This window comes from Solea senegalensis, linkage group LG16 (genome assembly GCF_019176455.1).
Source record: "Solea senegalensis isolate Sse05_10M linkage group LG16, IFAPA_SoseM_1, whole genome shotgun sequence".
Lineage (NCBI taxonomy): Eukaryota > Metazoa > Chordata > Actinopteri > Pleuronectiformes > Soleidae > Solea > Solea senegalensis.
Genome location: NC_058036.1, coordinates 5,644,076 through 5,661,899, shown reverse-complemented (window position 1 = coordinate 5,661,899; position 17,824 = coordinate 5,644,076). Strand labels below are relative to the sequence as shown.

The following is a 17,824-nucleotide window of genomic DNA, read 5'->3' as shown; positions in this document are numbered from 1 at the left end:
CAGTTCATCCCAAAGGTGCAAGTTCTTCCTCACGAATCTCCTCAAACCATGTCTTTATGGTCTGTATAAGGTTAGCATAGATGTTGTTTTATGGGTTTTTTTCTCAAATGCTCAATCCGGAATTCAATTCAGCATTAAGAACGTCATGGTTTTAACACATTTTAAAGCAGTTCCGTTTGAAATGATACCTTATCTCAACATTGAAAATATGTCCCTTTCCAACACAAGTGTATTTCAAGCAATTCTTAATGCGTACGTTACGCGATAAATACACTACTATGAGGATATGAGTGGCACGATATCAGTAGATATTGGCAGATATCGGCCACTACCTCCTTGAATTCTATCCTGGATCCCTCTATGACTATTATTCAGTTTATTTATTTTGCTCAATAAAGAGAATTTACATCTACATCTGCTGTGACATGAGTATAAAACATATTATGTTCATTTCACTGCAGAAGAGACTAAACGTGCATCCCTACAATACTGCATGAAAAGAATCTGTAAAATGCATTTAGCAGCAATTACATTGCAGGGTTTTCCTCGCTATTTGAAATTGCACATTCGTTTTCCTGGTGGAATTAGCTCTTACTGACACTCGCTCAGTCACACACACACTCACACGAGACTCACCCACACAGTGCCGGCTCGGTTGCTGGAATTCAGGCAGTGAAGTCAGACCTCTAATGAAGCATTTGCTGAGGTGACACTTTGAGTTTGAAAATAATTTGCGGTGCCATTTCGACAGACTGAAATAAATGAGCCAGAATAATTTGTAATGCCGCTCTGGCTCCCGTCTGGACTCTGATAAGAGATGTACTTAATCAGCGAGGGGGGCCTTGTGTCGTGAATAAAATGCTGCTTCAGCCACAATAACATGTTTATCCTCACATTCTCATCGAGTCATTATTTAGCAAGTGTGGTAAAGACAATTTAAGCAGAATAATTAAAGAACGCCGACAAAATGCTGCTACGAGGTCGGGTCATATTACAGGGTAAATACCGATCAGCATCATTCTGCTAAAAAGGCCCCCGGTTATCAGCACTTTTTAAAAGTAACATGAGACACCTTATAGTGCCCCAAACAAACGCTGAATCATTGAAATAATCACAACACTACGAGCCCGGAGCATTGCTTGCAGCTCGGTCAGGCTGCGCTAAAACTAACATCAGCTAGCAACACGTTAAAAAACAAAACAAAGCACGGGTGAGGCTATAGTGGAGCTATAATTAGCTAAGCTGGTTTTTATACATCATTTCTTCCTTGGGCCAAAATTTGTCCTTTACATATTGAGTTTTGCTGCTCACAAAAAGACAGATAAATGTGGCAAAAACATTTTAGGTAGTAGTAATAGGTTAGCAAATGAGAAAAGCCATTAAGATATTTCCGTAAATAATCCACCACTCTCTTGGTGGCAGCAAAGGGTAAAGAAAGGAATCACCATAACTCTACCATAACTCTTTTGCTTTTAACTACTGTGACTCTCAATATACTCGTCGCATGTACATGTATGCGCTACACATCACACAAGAGGAGACGATATTAGAGAGGGAGTAAAAAAAGACAAAAGAAAGGACTAATGACGCACTCGATAAAGTCCTAACTGAGCTGAATGTGCGCAGGTCCATTAAAAATACAGAGAGCACTTCAAAATGACTCACTGTGAGTGTCACACAGCTTGATATAGGTTTAGCGATAAGAGCTATAGAGTCAAAAATGGCTGAGGGGTGGCAGTTTTTAAATTGTAGTTTAGAGAGGTCAGTTTATATTGTGCTCTGTGAAAAAGCTAGACTTCCCAACCTCAGTTTCTCCTGAGTCGAGCAGTATCTTCATTCTTTTCTTTGCTACGTGCCCACTAGTGACACTTCCTGTTAGCACAACAGTTAGCAAAGATGGCGGTCGCTGTTTACATTTTGGGAATGAGGTCTTGTCCGCCTTACGAGTGGGTGGAAAAAGTGTGGAATTAGTGTTGCAGTTTCAAGGTTGGGAAGCACAATTTTTCTCAAATACTACCCCTGTTCTAGTAATGCAAAGCTAAATGCTAATCGCTGAAGTATGCCTTTAAGTATGTGGAACTAGTTTGTCGCTGAAAATGTGACTTTTTGAAGAAATTTTCCATTCAAATTAAGAGGGAACAAATGTTTATTTCAGAAATAATGACATTTTGCAATAAATATGTCCTGATTGAGAAATAAAATAATGACAAAATAACAGGAAAAAATGTCCACTGCAGAACAACATATAGTGGGAGCAATTCCACTAACTGGAATTACAGGGTTTGTCTACTGAGCACTACACAAACTACATTTCTCACTTATTTAATAAAGTCCTGAAGACTTTGATTCTCTCCTCACCCCTCTGGGCCTTTCAGTGCAGACGAAGGTGATGCAGGGAAAAATAACAGGGTCTCTCAAGCATTAACTTATGAGTTACAAAATAACCTGTGGGGAGAGTTACCATAGAAACGTTGCTCATTATAATGAGAAAGTCAAGTATGAAGGCAGTGATGGAGTACGCATCAAGTCTTTTTTTTTTTTTTCCCCAACCACAGCTAAAAGTGTTTATTGCATTTGTAGTTTGGATTCAGAGATATGCTGCAGGACAAATATTCATTCATTTTGCCATCAAAGGAGATTTATAGGTTATTCAGTAACTGGACATAAGTGACAGAAATCCCACAAGAAGACAACTTTACCTCCACTAAAACAGGGGATAACTCCTTTCTCATTACCAGGTTAGTGCTAATTTGATTATGTAACTTGCACTTTTAATTTCCATGTTTACACAACATATGATGTATTCAAATTTATACGATGCTATAAAAAAAAAGAAAGAGAAAACCCTCCCTGATGACCAACCTCAATGCTATTCTTAAACCAGGTAAGCTATTTTCATGATTGTTGTAGGGGGGGAACTGTTAAGAGATACGGGACAGGACATGTCGGCACCAGCAGAGTGATTCAGGTAAAGCATCTGCACAAAAGTACGGAAGAGCTGAAGTGCATCTATAGCATTAATAATTCAGATCGTACATTTTTGTACTGTTGGGAGATTAAAGTGTGCAGCAGTGCTTAAGAGAGAGAGCTAAGTGAAGGCTCTTCCTGTCCCAGTAGATCTGATTAAAGTGCTGGTGGAGTGGAAAGTAAAGGTGGTCCACAGCCATGACTGGCCCTAAATTTGATTTATTTTCAGGGTACGGGTTCGATACAACAGCCCCATGTTTATTTCAATAGAAGCAGGAGGTTTGCTTTAAATCCACTTTCATTCATGTCTGAATTACAACCTTCTATCTACTATCTTCAGTGACTGATAAAAAGGTTATATTTGAAATGATATAATCAAACTAACCCAGGTTTTCTGTAAAGGGCAATGAGTCCTTTGGGGGAACCATTGGTTCATCTCTTTTTAAGAGCTGGGACAGGCCCACAGAGAGGGACGTCCTCTGCGATGAGGCCTCAGGAGAAAGTCTGAACCCCAGCTGCCTTCTGGAGCCAAAATCCCCACTTCTTCTCCATCCACCAAACACACTGGTAAACAAGATGTGAACCAGAGCGATCGAAATATTGGTCCCAACACTAATCATAAGGAAAGAACTATTCAAAGCACTGGCCACGGAGAACTGTTCTTGGAGAACGAGGTTATCATGGACAACCAAGAGGGAAACGGAGTGGATTGAAGACAGGGGGTGAGACACAGAGATGTGGAGGGTAAGACGTGTAAGAGGGATCTGGGAATTTAAGCAGCACTCAGCACTTTTTGTATTTAGTAATCTGGATAAGGGCAAAGCTAAAACACCATGGTATGATCAAGTAATTACTAACAGAGCTTCTATTGTGGTGATTGGAACTTCAAGTCAAATATCTCTTAACAAATCAAGGTTTTAGTATTTTTATGTCTTTGTTAGATGTGAAAAAAATGAACCTTATCATTCTTAAATGTTCCCCTGCATGACTAAGTTTATGATGCCCTCTACGGGTAAAAGTGTGGCTTCAACATTAGAAAAACCTTCTGTTGAGGCCATTATTTCTACTTCTATAAAACCCAATAACGGTCTCATTATTCATGAGGATCCGTCTTGAGAGATAATTAGACGGATAATACACGAAACTGCTATTCGCACCATTGTCATTCGACGAGACATCTCCCTGAGACTGGTTCTTAGAGAGCGTGGAGAGGCTGAGAGGAAGTGGACTCGTACCATACACCTGAGGCCACAGTGTGATGGCATCACACAGGAAATAAATCAGCAAAGATTCTCATGGCATTGGTTGAGTGGGACTATTTCAATAAGAAGAAATGTGCACTGAAGTGTATTAAAGAAATCCTAACAGTCCTCGACCACTGGGTGTCATTATTGGGCTGAAGGACACAGTGAAGTGAACTTTCACAGCTCAGTGGGCAACAGTTGAGGGTTTTATTATGATGACTTTCATACATTGCAGTGTGTGGTAATGTGTTCTGATAAAAAAAACTAAAATAATAATACCAACCCTAACCCTTGTTATGTATTAATGTGATTTACAACATTTTCTTTTCTTGATTATAATTATCATTAAAAAACAACAACAAAGTACTCCCTTTTGTATACATGTTTATAAGCGTAAACTACGATAAAGTAAATTGATTCTGAAAAGCACAGCAGTGTTAGCAGACGGCACTGGACCGCAGCAGCCCATTAAAATGAGCCCATCTACTTAACAAGCCATTCAATCAACAAAGCAAATTCTGCCAGTGAGAGGCCGGTGACTGCAGACTTGAGGAGCCAGACTGACCACATATTGGGACACTGAGGAGATTTAGAACAGCCCTTCTCTTTAAAAAAAAATCTCCTTTTCTAATTTGCTAGCCACACACATACACACACAACACACACACACACACACACACGGGGCCTTAAAGCCAAATCATCGTGGAGGGGAGAGCCGAGAGGTCTTGGTGTCTGCCACCGCGTACTGCTACATAAAAAGAAGGTGGAGGATGCCGTGTGAGCAATTGGTTCCAATTGACAGAGGATTGGTCATGGTCAGCCTTCAGAGTGGAAATCCACGTGAGAATGTAGCATTTGGACCAGCAAGGGGCACAAGAGGCCAACAGCAGACAATGAGGGCACTCAGAGGAGTCTGGCTGCCGTGGAACAGTGGGCCTCTGATTTAACCCTTCACTGACTGCTTATTCATTATTATAGACTTAACTCGACATAGTGCAAGTCAAATATGAAATAAACTGTGGAAGGTCAAGTCTACAAATAAGTAAATATGTAACGTAAACAGCACGGGAGACCTACGCTGACAACCATGGTGTAACAATACAAATCAAATACTTGAAAGTTCTACATTAATTGACTTAATGGACGTCTGCAGCCTTAAGAGAGTGACCCAACCCTTAGCTTCCTTGTGACTTTTTCACCAATTAGGCAGCTCCTGCTCACTGAATAGGACCAACTGCCTTTAAAGTCTCAAAGGGCCAGAGGGTCAATGCTCAATCAGAGTCTGGTTGGAGAGGCTGTGTGTTTGAACTATCCACTAGTTGACAGGGTAGGGACGAGGTCAAAATAGGTGGGGGTGAGTGATTGGTAGGGTAAGGACTCCTGCCAGTTCTAAAAGAGGAGCCTTTTGTAGCCAAAACACTGGCCAGAGCAGCCTGGCCTTTCACAGCCCAGCCGCCCGTCTCCTCCAGACCCACAACAGCTGATGACAAGGTCCCAGCTGCTAATTATCCGGCTGATGGAGAGCCACTGAAGTGGGACTGTCAGAGCGAGGGGTGGCCCTTGTGTCTGCAGCAGGATAAATTCGAGGGGTGGGGGGTGGGGGGTTAAAAGAAGTTTCACAAAAGGGGGCAGGTATTTTATTAACAGTAACCACCCATCCAAGCAAAGTCTGCACATGTGCACTGTGATCCTTCCAAAAATGAAAGCAAGTTCAACCTCTAAACCAACGGAGGACGGTAACAAGTGCATTTATTAAGGCCACATGTCCAGTTTGGACAAGTAAATATGCATGACAAGATGCTCAGTCCCACAGGTACATGGTGAAAATGTGCACCTTCTCTCCACGCTCATCTTTATGGATCCGTGCTACAGCATCATCTGCACAGAGGACACTGGAGCGCAGCCAGTTGAATTCCATATGAAATACTCTTTGGATTGCAGATCCCGGGCTGAAAAACAGGTAGATGGACAGACCAGGTTCACCTTCAGGAAACAGTGCACACAAGATAAAAAAAGATTGATGCAAAAATGTAAAAAAAATAAATAAAAAAATAGCTTACACGTTACAATCCGTGGTTTGGCAGCGGAATAAACCTGCACTGAATGTTGATCCACACAGCATCCAGACAGTGTTATGTCTGGTACTTTGAAATACAACTATGAAGAGAACAGTGGATACACTATTAGACTTTTGACAACAGTTTTTCTGAACCTAAAGTAATTACATGTAACATTTCTGCATCAAAAATTTTTCTCCGTAATCCGTAGATATATGTATTTAGTTCAAAGGTTAACAACAGCTTCATTGATGAAAGTCTTTAGATTTTTAGGGGTGTAATACACTTTTAAATGTTACTCCTCAGTGTGAAACCGGACCTGCACATATTTCACAATTTAAAAAAAGAAAGAAAAAGGAAACAGTACAGCCAGTACGGTCATATTTGGAAAACCATGACACTGTCATGACACGATAACCACAAACAGGAACCTACTTTGACGTAAGCTGTAAGCTGTGTACAGATGGGGTCCGTAGGTCCCGGTGTTGGCCCAGAAAAGGTGATCCTGCCCTCCATCTTGACCTCGCGAGATTTAGGGAACCTCTGTCCTACATATCAGTGAAGGGGATCTATTCATTTGTTTCTTTTTCAAATATGGTAAAAGTCTGTTATGCTGGTGCTCTGGAGTACAATATCTACCGAGGGTCCAGACCAGCAGGTTCTTCTCCTTTGAAGTGTCCACCTGTCCGGAGCTCACCTTCACATCCACGGCACCCATCAGGTCTCTGCACAAGACGACACAGATCAACCAAAACTAGGACTGAGATGGCATTTTCATGACCTTGTGCAGGTTACAATGACAATAAAGACGTTCTTTTTTTTACCTGTTAAAGAATGGCAGGTGTGCTTCACAGTACTCAAAACTATTCTTGACACTCTCGTGAAGTTTGAGGTTTACCGACACACACAGCTGGTTCTCTTCCTCTCTCAGTTGATAGGATCCAAGAATAGGGGGGACAGGAACCTGTAGATGATTTTAAAAAAAAGAAATACATGACATGTTAGCAAAAGTAATGTATGTTAGTAAGCCTTGCATGTCCTTTACCTGAGATGTGTAACTGCATAGACGGAAAGGTTCTAGGGGTGGAGAGAAGGGAAATTTGTATGGGCCCGAGAAAGCTGAGCCGTCACAGTTATCAACACTGCAGGCGGTCAGGATGTTGGAGTCCAGTGAGGTGACGCAGGGATGGACCAGGATGTCCTGCAGTGGAGAGCCATTAGGTGGCAGTGTAAGAGTCACTGTCACATTTGGCAGCACCCCCTCCACTTCACACTTTTGGAAGAAATGCAGAGTTAGTGTGAGTTTAGTAAAGAGAAAAACAATTACACCACTGCTGGCTTTCATTTCCACTGTGTTGCTTACTTTGCACGTCACTGTGCCATATACATCCCAGAGGTCCTGTCTGCTCCGCTGACCATACTGCATGGAGCGAACAGTTTCTTTCAGCGCTACATTCACAACAGCTCGGCCACGGTGGACACCCGTCTTCCAGGCCGGTTGCTTCTGGTTCCCGGCAGGTACGGGCACAGTGGGCGTATTGGAGGCCCCCAGTACTGGCACATCCAGAGGTGTACCGAGTGGACAAACCTGCAGGAGTATAGAGGGCAGCATTGCCAGGCGAGAGGCGATCCCCTCACTATCAGGCTTACTCCCCGAGCCAAAAAGAAAAGTCTGCAGGCCTGCCAGGAGACTCAGGCCCTGAGAGACAGAAAGGAGGTTGGCAAGTGGTGGCCGTGGCTCAAGAGGGGCATCCACTAAACACAGACAAGCCAGAATAAGAGGCCCTTGTGAGATGGCCAACATCGGCCAAAGTATTCCCTTTCCAGGACCATCCACATGCAGCTCCAGAGCTGGTGACCTCTGGCGATGAAGACAATCATCTCTGAGAGCCACAAAAGACCTGTCTGGGTCTGAGAGGCCCAGCTCAGTGAGCAGGAGCTGCAGCACAACGCTCTCCTCTGGGACTGCTACATATGAGGGACCTGCCAGGCACTTGGCACGGTGCTCCACAGTGGAGAACCTCCTGTTGGGGGGGGGAAGATGGACATTAGTAAGAGACACTGTGACAGCATAAATGACATCATAAAAGTCATGATTCGCTCATATATCATTTGTATGTTTTAAGAATAAATCCTGAGGTTAAGATAGCAGTTATAACAGAAATGTTGTAAATAAAAATGTCAAAACTGTGGCCTTTCTTGTACAGTCTCTTTGAGTGTATTTCTACTATAATGTTATTTGAGCAGACTACCATTCATTTAACTCCAAGGTTCTTAAAGAAAACTAAGTGTCTGTTCAGACACGACTACACACTGTCAATCTTACATTTGACCAGAGAATGTGAAGAATTAGTGATTTTATTCATTATACAAAAAATAAAATAAAATCAAAACACTGCTGTGTCAGACACTGCATGACACCACAACAATACTCCTCTATAGCGTTGTGCATAATTGCAACAAACCTTGAAAAGCGTATCGATGCGTTTCCATCCTTCTCGTATGAAATAATCCACAAAGCACGCAGGCTCATGTTTCCAGCTGCAGCTCCGTCCTCAGTGTATGAACGAAAACGACACACAACGCATTTTAATAGCTACATCGTTGTCATGTAATCAGTGTAAAGCGAACACACTTAACTGCGACTGTCACACGAACACACACAGCCACCAACTTCCTGCTGCTGCCGTGTCATATGACACCAACCGCCAATCAGCAGACACACGCGCGTGCGCACTAGCCGGCGGCTAGCCCCACCCTTCTGTCCCATACAGGAAGCTGGATTTGCTAACCAGTAAGCTGTCAACAAAGGGCAAAACTGCACGAAATCGATGAGGAAGTCCACAGCACTCGCGCCTCCAAGCTCCTTCTGCTAAATAACATTTCACCACACCGCTGACTGAATCCTCAACATGGCGACAACTGCTCAGCTGTTCGAGGTAAAAAAAGAAGAAGACCGGAGCTGTGTTAGCTGTCAGATTAGCCAGGGTGCTAACTATCGGTAACGGGTAGCATTTTATGGATTATGGCGCTGTGATTGTTAGGTCTAAATCGGTGCCATATTGATACAACTGTGTAGAAAATAAGATGAATGTGTGTTCTTTAAAGAGGGAATTGCATTGTCATTTGCTGTTGCTATACACTGCAGTTGTGTGCTTTTACCTGATATGTCGAGGTAACCTTTACTGTATCCGTTATTCTCTCTCTCTAGGAGCCTTTCGATGCAGATGAGTACATAGAAAGGTTAGCATGGAGGACTCCTGGAGGAGGCTCCAAAGGAGGGGCTGAGGCGTTTGACCCTAAAAGGTACTATACAAGCTACATATTGACGTTTGGAGCATTTGATTTTCATATCTCATATTCCAGGTGTAAATATTGACTTATAATCACCATAGTCCCCAATCACTCATCTCCTATCCGTCACAAACAAGCATTCACTCTCATGGTCAATCGAGAGTGTCCAATTTGCAGCCCATGACCAAATGGAAAGGGAAGTTGGCTTGTTACCGGAGGGTTGCCGGTCCGAATCCCCACCAGGTCAAAGGGCTGGGGTACCCCTGGAGCAAGGTACCCAACCTGCATTGGGGCGCTGCTCAGTTGCTGCCCACTGCTCCTAATTCTTGCAGAGGACGGGTTAAATGCAGAGAATTTGGGGATTAATAAAATACATAAAAACTGGACTGTGCGAGCAAACCGAGCAAACCGAATAACCTGGAGAAAACACACACATACACACGGAGAACATGCAAAGTCCATACCGAAAGAGGCCGAATGTGCCCCTTCCCATTAGATATAATAATAAACAACTGAGATCATTTTGAAAGACTACATTACGTAAAGGGCTATTACACCTTGAGCATTATTGTCTTGCATGAAAGTTTAGTTTAGATGACTGATAAAACAAGAATATACTTTATTAAATGTCTTTATCATGTTATAACTTTGGTATATGCATCACAGCCTTTCTACTTCAACCCACTGACAGTGTTGTTATCTACATAACAACTTAAGACCTTGGTATGACTTCATGCTGGGTTTTTTTTTAGCCATTGAAAATGTCTCTGTTGAAGGGACTGAAGCAAAATGTTTTCTTTTTAGATTTTATTTCAGAAAATGTATCATTGGCTTTTATGTTAATTTGCTATTATTTTATTATTATTGAGTGTGTTTTCTTAATTTATGACCGTCAGTGTCTAACTGCTAAAATAAAACTGAGCGTGTCCTTATAGAAGTGCACTCACTGATGGTTGGGTTGGAGGAAATACTGTGTCTCGCTTGGAGAAATTCCCTAACAGTTAAAACTGCTCTGTAGATCCATCCCACCTTATCTGCTTCCCCCACAAAACTGTTTCCACCACCTCCTCAGAAGCTCTTAGCAAGGAGTCAGAGACAACATACAGTATCTGTTGAGGCCACCATACTGTGAGTCACAAGCCAGGGAATGAGTGTCTATTGGGAAAGGATGGGAGATGTCTTTAAGCTGCCGCTACTGGTGAGGGAATTAGTGGAGAGATTATACACTCATCATTTTGGGATGTTTCTTACTCCATGAAATGTGGTGCTGACTTAGAACATTTGCTCTGCAGTCTTGATGACACTTAAAATGTAGCTGACGAAGCTGCTGGTTCTCAGAGCTTCTTAAGTCTGGAGACCCAGGAATTAAGCATCCGGTTCAATTCTGTAACTCTTAACTGTAACTGTGGGGTCAGTGGGACAGATTTAACCTTGTGTTCTGCAATTACTCCTCAAGAGTAACACCAATATTTGTGTTTTTTACCTGATTTGGAGGATTTACGATGTGTTATTTAGCCCAGCGAGAAATTGTGAAGCTTCATGCCCTCTCTCTTTGTGACAGGCTGCTGGAAGAGTTTGAGAACCACATAGAGGAGCTAAAGCAACTGGATGAGAAGATTCAGCGGCGGGTGGAGAAGCTTGAGCATCAGTGTCATCGTGAGGCCAAGGAATTTGCCCACAAAGTACAAGACTTGCAGAGAAGCAACCAGGTGTGATGCATCAGATAATCCCAATATTACCACTTGAATGTACAGTATCTGAACTTTCACACTTTCACGTCATGGAATTTCTGTGTTTATACGTAACATTTCCACTGTTCTGTATAAATTCAGGTGGCTTTTCAGCATTTCCAAGAGCTCGACGAGCATATAAGCTATGTGGCCACCAAGGTTTGCCACCTTGGCGACCAGCTGGAGGGGGTAAACACACCCCGGCAGAGAGCTGTGGAGGCTCAGCGTCTCATGACCTACTTCAACGAGTTCCTGGATGGAGACCTACGCAGCGATGTCTTCAATAACCCAGACAAGGTGAGTTCTCTCGTGTTCTTTTCCATCCCCTCCAGTCACAGTGTCTACATATGTGACCGCCGACAAAGACTCCCGCTGTGATACTGCTGGAGGTAAGAATGAATGGGATTAGGAGGTAAACCATCCATATTAATTTGGCAAGTTTATCCCTTTAGTTGGATCTCCAAAGTTAATCAGCTAATTTGGATTAATTAAGTGTCATTTCCTGCCTGACAATAGCTGGGTGATCGACTCACATGGATGTCAACATGCTCATGTCAACCCTAATTGCATTTACAGTAAGTTGTCTGGGAGGCAAAGAGCTCACGGCGTGATTGTTCATGTGAGGGTGGCGATAACATGGACACCGGGAGGGGAGGTGCACTCTTTGATACAGTTGATGTCGGACAGGCACGCCCTGAAAGTTGGAGTTTGCAGTTCTGTAAGTGTCACCGAGAGACTGGGATGCTTTCGCTGAATTCCTGGTAGAAGCGAGTTAGGGACATCATTTGCAGATGCAGAACAGTGAGTCTCAGGGTCAATCCCAGAGACGAGAGATGGAGATGAAGCGAGCTTTTTGGAGAGGCGTGCAGAAATATCTGGCCAGATGCCTTTTCCTGAGCATACCTTCAGAAGAGGGGGAAAGAGGAAAGCTGCAAGTGAATAGCTGAAGGGGGGTGGCTTTGCTAATCCTTCTGAAAGGGAGGGCTGGGCCGCCAGCGTGGAGACAAGTGCTGCTAAACCCTGACTGCAGGGAGACGGCTACATTACTTACATGGGATTTAGCTAATCTTAGCTGGGGGACAGATACTTAGAAAACCTTCGCCGAGCAGAAAGGCTGGATCCTCCTCACGGGAGCAGAGTAATGATGTTAGCTGAGGCAGGCATCTGCAGGAACAGAGGAGTTGCGGACAGCGGGCCTTTCGCAGGTCTGGGGCTTTTGCAGCCAGCGTGTATGTCAGGAGGGGCGGGGGGAGGGGAATTCTCTACAGGGCCCCCATTTTTTAGACAGATATCCCTGGCCGGACAGATTATTGAAGGCGATTTAGACTCCTGTGGGATTACAGTCTATTCAGAAAAAGCATGCCAATAAAGAGTTGGATGTGCTGCTAAGTCGGGACTGCTGCTGTTGTTGCTGCTGAAGCCCAGGTGAGCACAGCCTGTCTCTTATCAGCTCCCTGTTCAACATTGGGAGGTGGAGGAGGGCTGCTCTAAGATGATGATCCCCCAAGTGGAGACTGTGCCGGTGGCCTGCCCACCTTCTATCTGGATGTCCACCTCTCATGGTTCTGTCGCCCTTCCTCTCTTTTTCTCTCACCTGACATGTCATGTTGTACACACACACACACACACACACACACACACACACACACACACACACACACACACTCACCTTCTCATTCTCTGCTTCAGATTAAGGAGGCTGCTGATATCATTCAGAAGCTGCATCTCATTGCCCAGGAGCTGCCATTTGACAGGTGAGTCAGGCATCCTGAAGGCAGCTTTAGACGAGAGCACTATCAAACAAGAGGAAGGTGGTCTATTATTAATGTCGACAATTTCTCACAGTGGAAGTCCATTGCAGAATATACCAGGAATTAAAACGTAGTAGTCTTATGCTGCTAGAAATAAAGTGCATATTATCTGTTATCTAAGTTGTCTCCCTGATGTGTGATGTCTTTCTCTGGCAGATTTGCAGATGTCAAGGCAAAAATCGCAAGTAAGTAGTGATAAAACTCAGGCACTGGTATCGGCACTGCAAAGTCAGAAGGTTAGCTACAAATGCTAATGTTATTTTTTTTTCCATATCTCTGTTTTTGTTCTATTTTCTGTTCAGGTAAGTACCATGACCTGGAGCGGCAGTTAATCCAGGAGTTTACAGCTGCCCAGCGCCGGGGTGAGATTGGACGTATGCGGGAAGTTGCGGCGGTGCTATTACATTTTAAGGTGATTTGCTGTCAATGTTGTGATTTTGTTTACATTCCATGTAATATTTATAGTCTTTTATTTTTCTTAAGTCTTTCTAAAATGCTGTGTTTTTATGTACAAGGGTTATGCACATTGTGTGGACGTCTATATCAAGCAATGTCAGGAAGTAAGTGTAAAAAAAGTTCCTCTTGCATGTAATATTTTATGCTTTAGGAGTCGGTAATGTCCATGCTTTTTTATCGGCTTACGCTTCTGTTTCTCTAGGGGGCTTACCTGAGGAACGATGTGTTTGAGGACACTGCTGTCCTCTGCCAGAGGGTCAACAAGCAGGTGGGCGAGGTCTTCAGTAGCCCAGAAACCGTCATGGCCAAACTCATCCAGAACATCTTCGAGTACAAATTACAGGTATTATGTTACTACTGGTCATATTAGTAGAATGTAACTGTCAGCGCTCAATAATCCTGTACCTGACTTGTGTTTGTATGTGCAGGCCCATGTGAAGGAAAAACTGGACGAGACTCGGCACTCTGATGTTGAACAGTACCTCAAGAACCTCTATGACCTTTACACCAGGTGATTTACTTATCCGTGTCATTTTTGTCCACTTTCTTTCTACACACAAACACTTAACGCTCTTCTGTGACTATACTAAATTTCTCAGGACCACCGCATTAGCCACTAAGCTAACCGAGTTCAACCTGGGCTCGGACAAGCACACGTTCCTGTCCAAGCTGATAAAGAGCATCTTCTCCTCCTACCTGGAGAGTTACATCGACATGGAGAGAGATTACCTTCGGACTCGAGGTGCGATGATTCTGCAGCGATACTACGACTCCAAGAACCACCAGAAACGCCCAATAGGCACGGGCAGGTCAGACCTTTGGTCTTCTGTTTCATCATGTCAGATTAGGCCCTCCTTTCACAATGATGCACAATGTAATCCCAATCTACGTTACATTATACAGCATTCAAGACCTGAAGGAGCGTATCAGACAGCGCACCAACCTTCCCCTGGGTCCTAGCATTGACACTCATGGGGAGACCTTTCTGTCCCCGGAGCTTGTTGTCAATCTGTTGCAGGAGACGCGACATGCCTTTGAGAGATGCCACAGGGTAAGGCTATGATGCATATATATATATATATATATATATATATATATATATATATATATATATATATATATATATATACACAGTTTGGTAGGATTTTTTATCTTAATTCTTGTTTGGGGTCTCACAGCTTTCAGATCCCTCAGACCTACCCAAGAATGCTTTCTCAATTTTCTTGCTGTTGGTTGACCATCTGTGTGTGGAACACATCGACTATGCCCTGGAGATTGGCCTCTCAGGTACATTTTTACTTCATTTATCCTAACCATAATGTCTACATGGTGTCTGTTTATGTCTCTTTTGTTTCCCTTTAGGCCTCAACAGTGTTAGTCACTGCTGTCTGTAGCCTTTCATTCTGCTAGCAAAGAAGCATGTTGCTATGGGCATCATTCAAGCGTGGTGCATGTGGCCGTATATGGCAACAGATTATCACTTTCAGACAGCTACAGTGGAACTAAACGCGTTTCTCACAGTGGTCGATTCAAAAAGGTACAATCTGCGTTAAAGAAATGCACCGCTGATGCCAACACGCTTTGATAATTTCTCCTCAGTGTCTCATGCCAAAGCAGGGCATTATTGTAAATGAGAAAATCAGTTCTCCAGAGTTGTGCTTCTCTAATATCGACTCAACATGCAACAGCAGATCACATTGATTTACCCCTTAACCTACCGTTTGGTTAATTTCCTGGATGTATCCTCTCTCTTTGATCCGCAGCAATTCCCTCATCAGACGCCAAGAATGCCAATCTATACTTCCTGGACGTGGTTCAGCAGGCAAACTCTATCTTCCACTTGTTTGACAAGCAGTTTAATGACCAGCTCATGCCTCTAATAAGGTCAGTTAGTGGTTAGAGGGTTTGTTTTTTTTTCTAAAGGCATTTCACTTTTAGATGAAGGCGAGACCTGATTTTACCGTTTCAATTACTTCCCCAGCTCTTCTCCAAAGTTGGCGGAGTGCCTGCATAAAAAGAAAGAGGTGATAGAACAGATGGAAGTGAAACTGGACACAGGAATTGACAGGTCAGTGGTGGCAAAGCACTGTCACCTGAGAAGTGAAGGCAAGTAAGGAAGTAAATCATATTTTTCATGTGTCAATCTGCTGCGTACAGAACAATTAACTGCATGGTGGGGCAGATGAAGCACATCTTGGCAACGGAGCAAAAGAAGACTGACTTCAGGCCAGAGGATGAAAACAATGTTATGATCCAGTACACTGCAGTAAGAGATACAAGGCTCACACGCAAACTAAAACAAATCAGCAGTCGCAACATTCAAATCGGACGAAAGCTGACTTACGTGTATGTTTTGTCCTTGTGTGTTCCTCTGTCCGGCAGGCCTGCTCCAAAGTGTGCGCCTACGTCAGTCGGCAGGTGGAGCACGTGCGGAAGTCCATGGATGGGAAGAATGTGGACACTGTGCTGACAGAGTTGGGCGTGCGTTTCCACAGACTCATCCATGAGCATCTACAGCAGTACAGCTACAGCTCAATGGGAGGCATGCTGGCCATCTGCGATGTGGCCGAATACCGAAGATGCGCCAAGGACTTCAGGGTGAGTGAGGGGGCATAGGTCCAGGATACGCTGGTCAGAGGGCAAAATATGGCTCTTCCTGTGTTGATTAAATAAAATACACGGGCAATAAATAAATGGTGAATAAACCCAAAAATCATATACTTTGTCTATAAAAGGATAATCACAAAATCCATCACACATACCCAGAGCTTTAAGTGATACCTCATTATTTTGTGACAATCATCACATTTAAGCCTGAAGGTCTACAGAATGGCGATAGCGTAAGGTAAAGAGAAAAAAAAAAGAAGATATAATCAGGTGTATTTAAAAATAACACACTTAAAAATGGTCAATTTCCTCTGTTTCCACATCTCTCTGAACGGTTACACAACAAATGAGTGTGATTTTTTTTCTCCGTCCTCCAGGTCCCTCTGGTGCTGCAGCTCTTCGACACACTCCATGCCCTCTGTAACCTCCTGGTTGTCGCCCCCGACAACCTAAAGCAGGTCTGCTCAGGTGAGCAGCTTACCAATCTGGACCGGAACCTCTTGCACGCATTTGTCCAGCTCAGAGTGGACTACCGTTCTGCCAGACTGGGCCGACACTTCAGTTAGTGAGCGGTTCTACACTCTGCCGCCCTCCGTCCAGCTACCCGTGCTTTTTGATGAGATGCACCTTGAAGAAACACGTCCCTGCTCCAGAGAATGCGTCGGTCCGGGTCCCGGCACATAGACTTCACTGAGATTGCTTTGTACATCATGGAGACGAAGGCGTCTCCTCCTTATCTGTGGGAAATGTGCATTTTACCAATTTATTTCTCCGTGCTGAAGAAATTTAAACGTCTATTGATTTAAGACTTTTAAATACTAATCCATCACCAATCCACGTGGCTAACAATGTATGACATTATGAGTAATTGGACAACACTGATATCTGTGCTTTTTCTTTTTTGATTGTGCCAAATATATAAATTCTGTGGCCGCACTTGTGCACAAAATAGACCCTGAAGCTGCTGTAAAGGGACATAGTCAACAATCATGCTGTAAAATCAAACATCAGGCCTGCAGTAGCACAACACAAGTTGTCCCTTTGTAATGAACTATAGAGAACAGAAGACGGCTTGACCAAGCATGACATAGATCTCTGTCTGGGTGAGAGAGACACATGATCACCTCTCTAACCTCTGGGCTCTGGCCACAAAGTGAAGGTCAACAAGCCATCACAGAGAACTGTGATCTGGACTATAACAGCTCTTAGACTCTCTCTCTGGAGAGTTGGGTGGTCCCTTGTTAGGCTCAGATGACTGGTGTGATGGGTCACTGAGTATGTGTCACTGTAATTGCACAGATCAACACTTTGCTCATCCAGCGGCGCGCACAGTCCAAAGGCATTGTTGACTGGATTTGCGGTGTTTCTGGGTCAGGAGACACTGACACGTTGACCTCTGCTGATTGGGGAAACAAACTAGGGGTACTTCTTCACACAGGACTTATTTGAGACACACTGACAGTCTTTTGCACTAAGAAAGACGACAGGTCATGTCCCTGATGCCCGAAACTGTCTCATACGCAAAGCTGCCCCCGCTCTGCTGCAGCCTTAATTAGTGACTCATTAAAAAAGGACGTTGCATTTTATCATTGTCCCTCCTTTTTGTTGTCCCACAGTCATCAAACCGCGAAGCAAAAGTTCTCTCGCGAATGTCACTT

The 17,824-nt window shown here is 43.7% G+C and overlaps 2 protein-coding genes across 2 annotated transcripts; one reads left to right on the top strand and one right to left on the bottom strand.

Annotated features, from left to right (window-relative positions):
- Window positions 1–5,943: 5,943 nt before the first annotated feature.
- On the bottom strand, window positions 5,944–8,978 carry ap5m1 (adaptor related protein complex 5 subunit mu 1). Its single transcript, XM_044048078.1, has 8 exons — window positions 8,734–8,978; window positions 7,632–8,292; window positions 7,314–7,541; window positions 7,093–7,232; window positions 6,908–6,993; window positions 6,704–6,816; window positions 6,272–6,368; window positions 5,944–6,160 (listed from the first exon to the last, which is right to left on the bottom strand). Exons 1-8 carry the CDS (start codon window positions 8,799–8,801, stop codon window positions 6,078–6,080), a joined length of 1,476 nt encoding a protein of 491 aa, XP_043904013.1. The 5' UTR covers window positions 8,802–8,978; the 3' UTR covers window positions 5,944–6,077.
- A 34-nt stretch (window positions 8,979–9,012) lies between these two features.
- exoc5 (exocyst complex component 5) lies at window positions 9,013–17,752 on the top strand. The gene is made up of 18 exons (XM_044048077.1): window positions 9,013–9,207; window positions 9,480–9,574; window positions 11,124–11,271; window positions 11,395–11,589; window positions 12,982–13,046; window positions 13,260–13,288; window positions 13,406–13,515; window positions 13,619–13,663; window positions 13,762–13,902; window positions 13,988–14,070; window positions 14,159–14,368; window positions 14,463–14,610; window positions 14,738–14,846; window positions 15,323–15,443; window positions 15,541–15,627; window positions 15,717–15,825; window positions 15,942–16,157; window positions 16,544–17,752. The coding sequence occupies exons 1-18, from the start codon at window positions 9,181–9,183 to the stop codon at window positions 16,730–16,732; spliced, it is 2,127 nt and encodes a 708-aa protein (XP_043904012.1). The 5' UTR covers window positions 9,013–9,180; the 3' UTR covers window positions 16,733–17,752.
- Window positions 17,753–17,824: the final 72 nt, after the last annotated feature.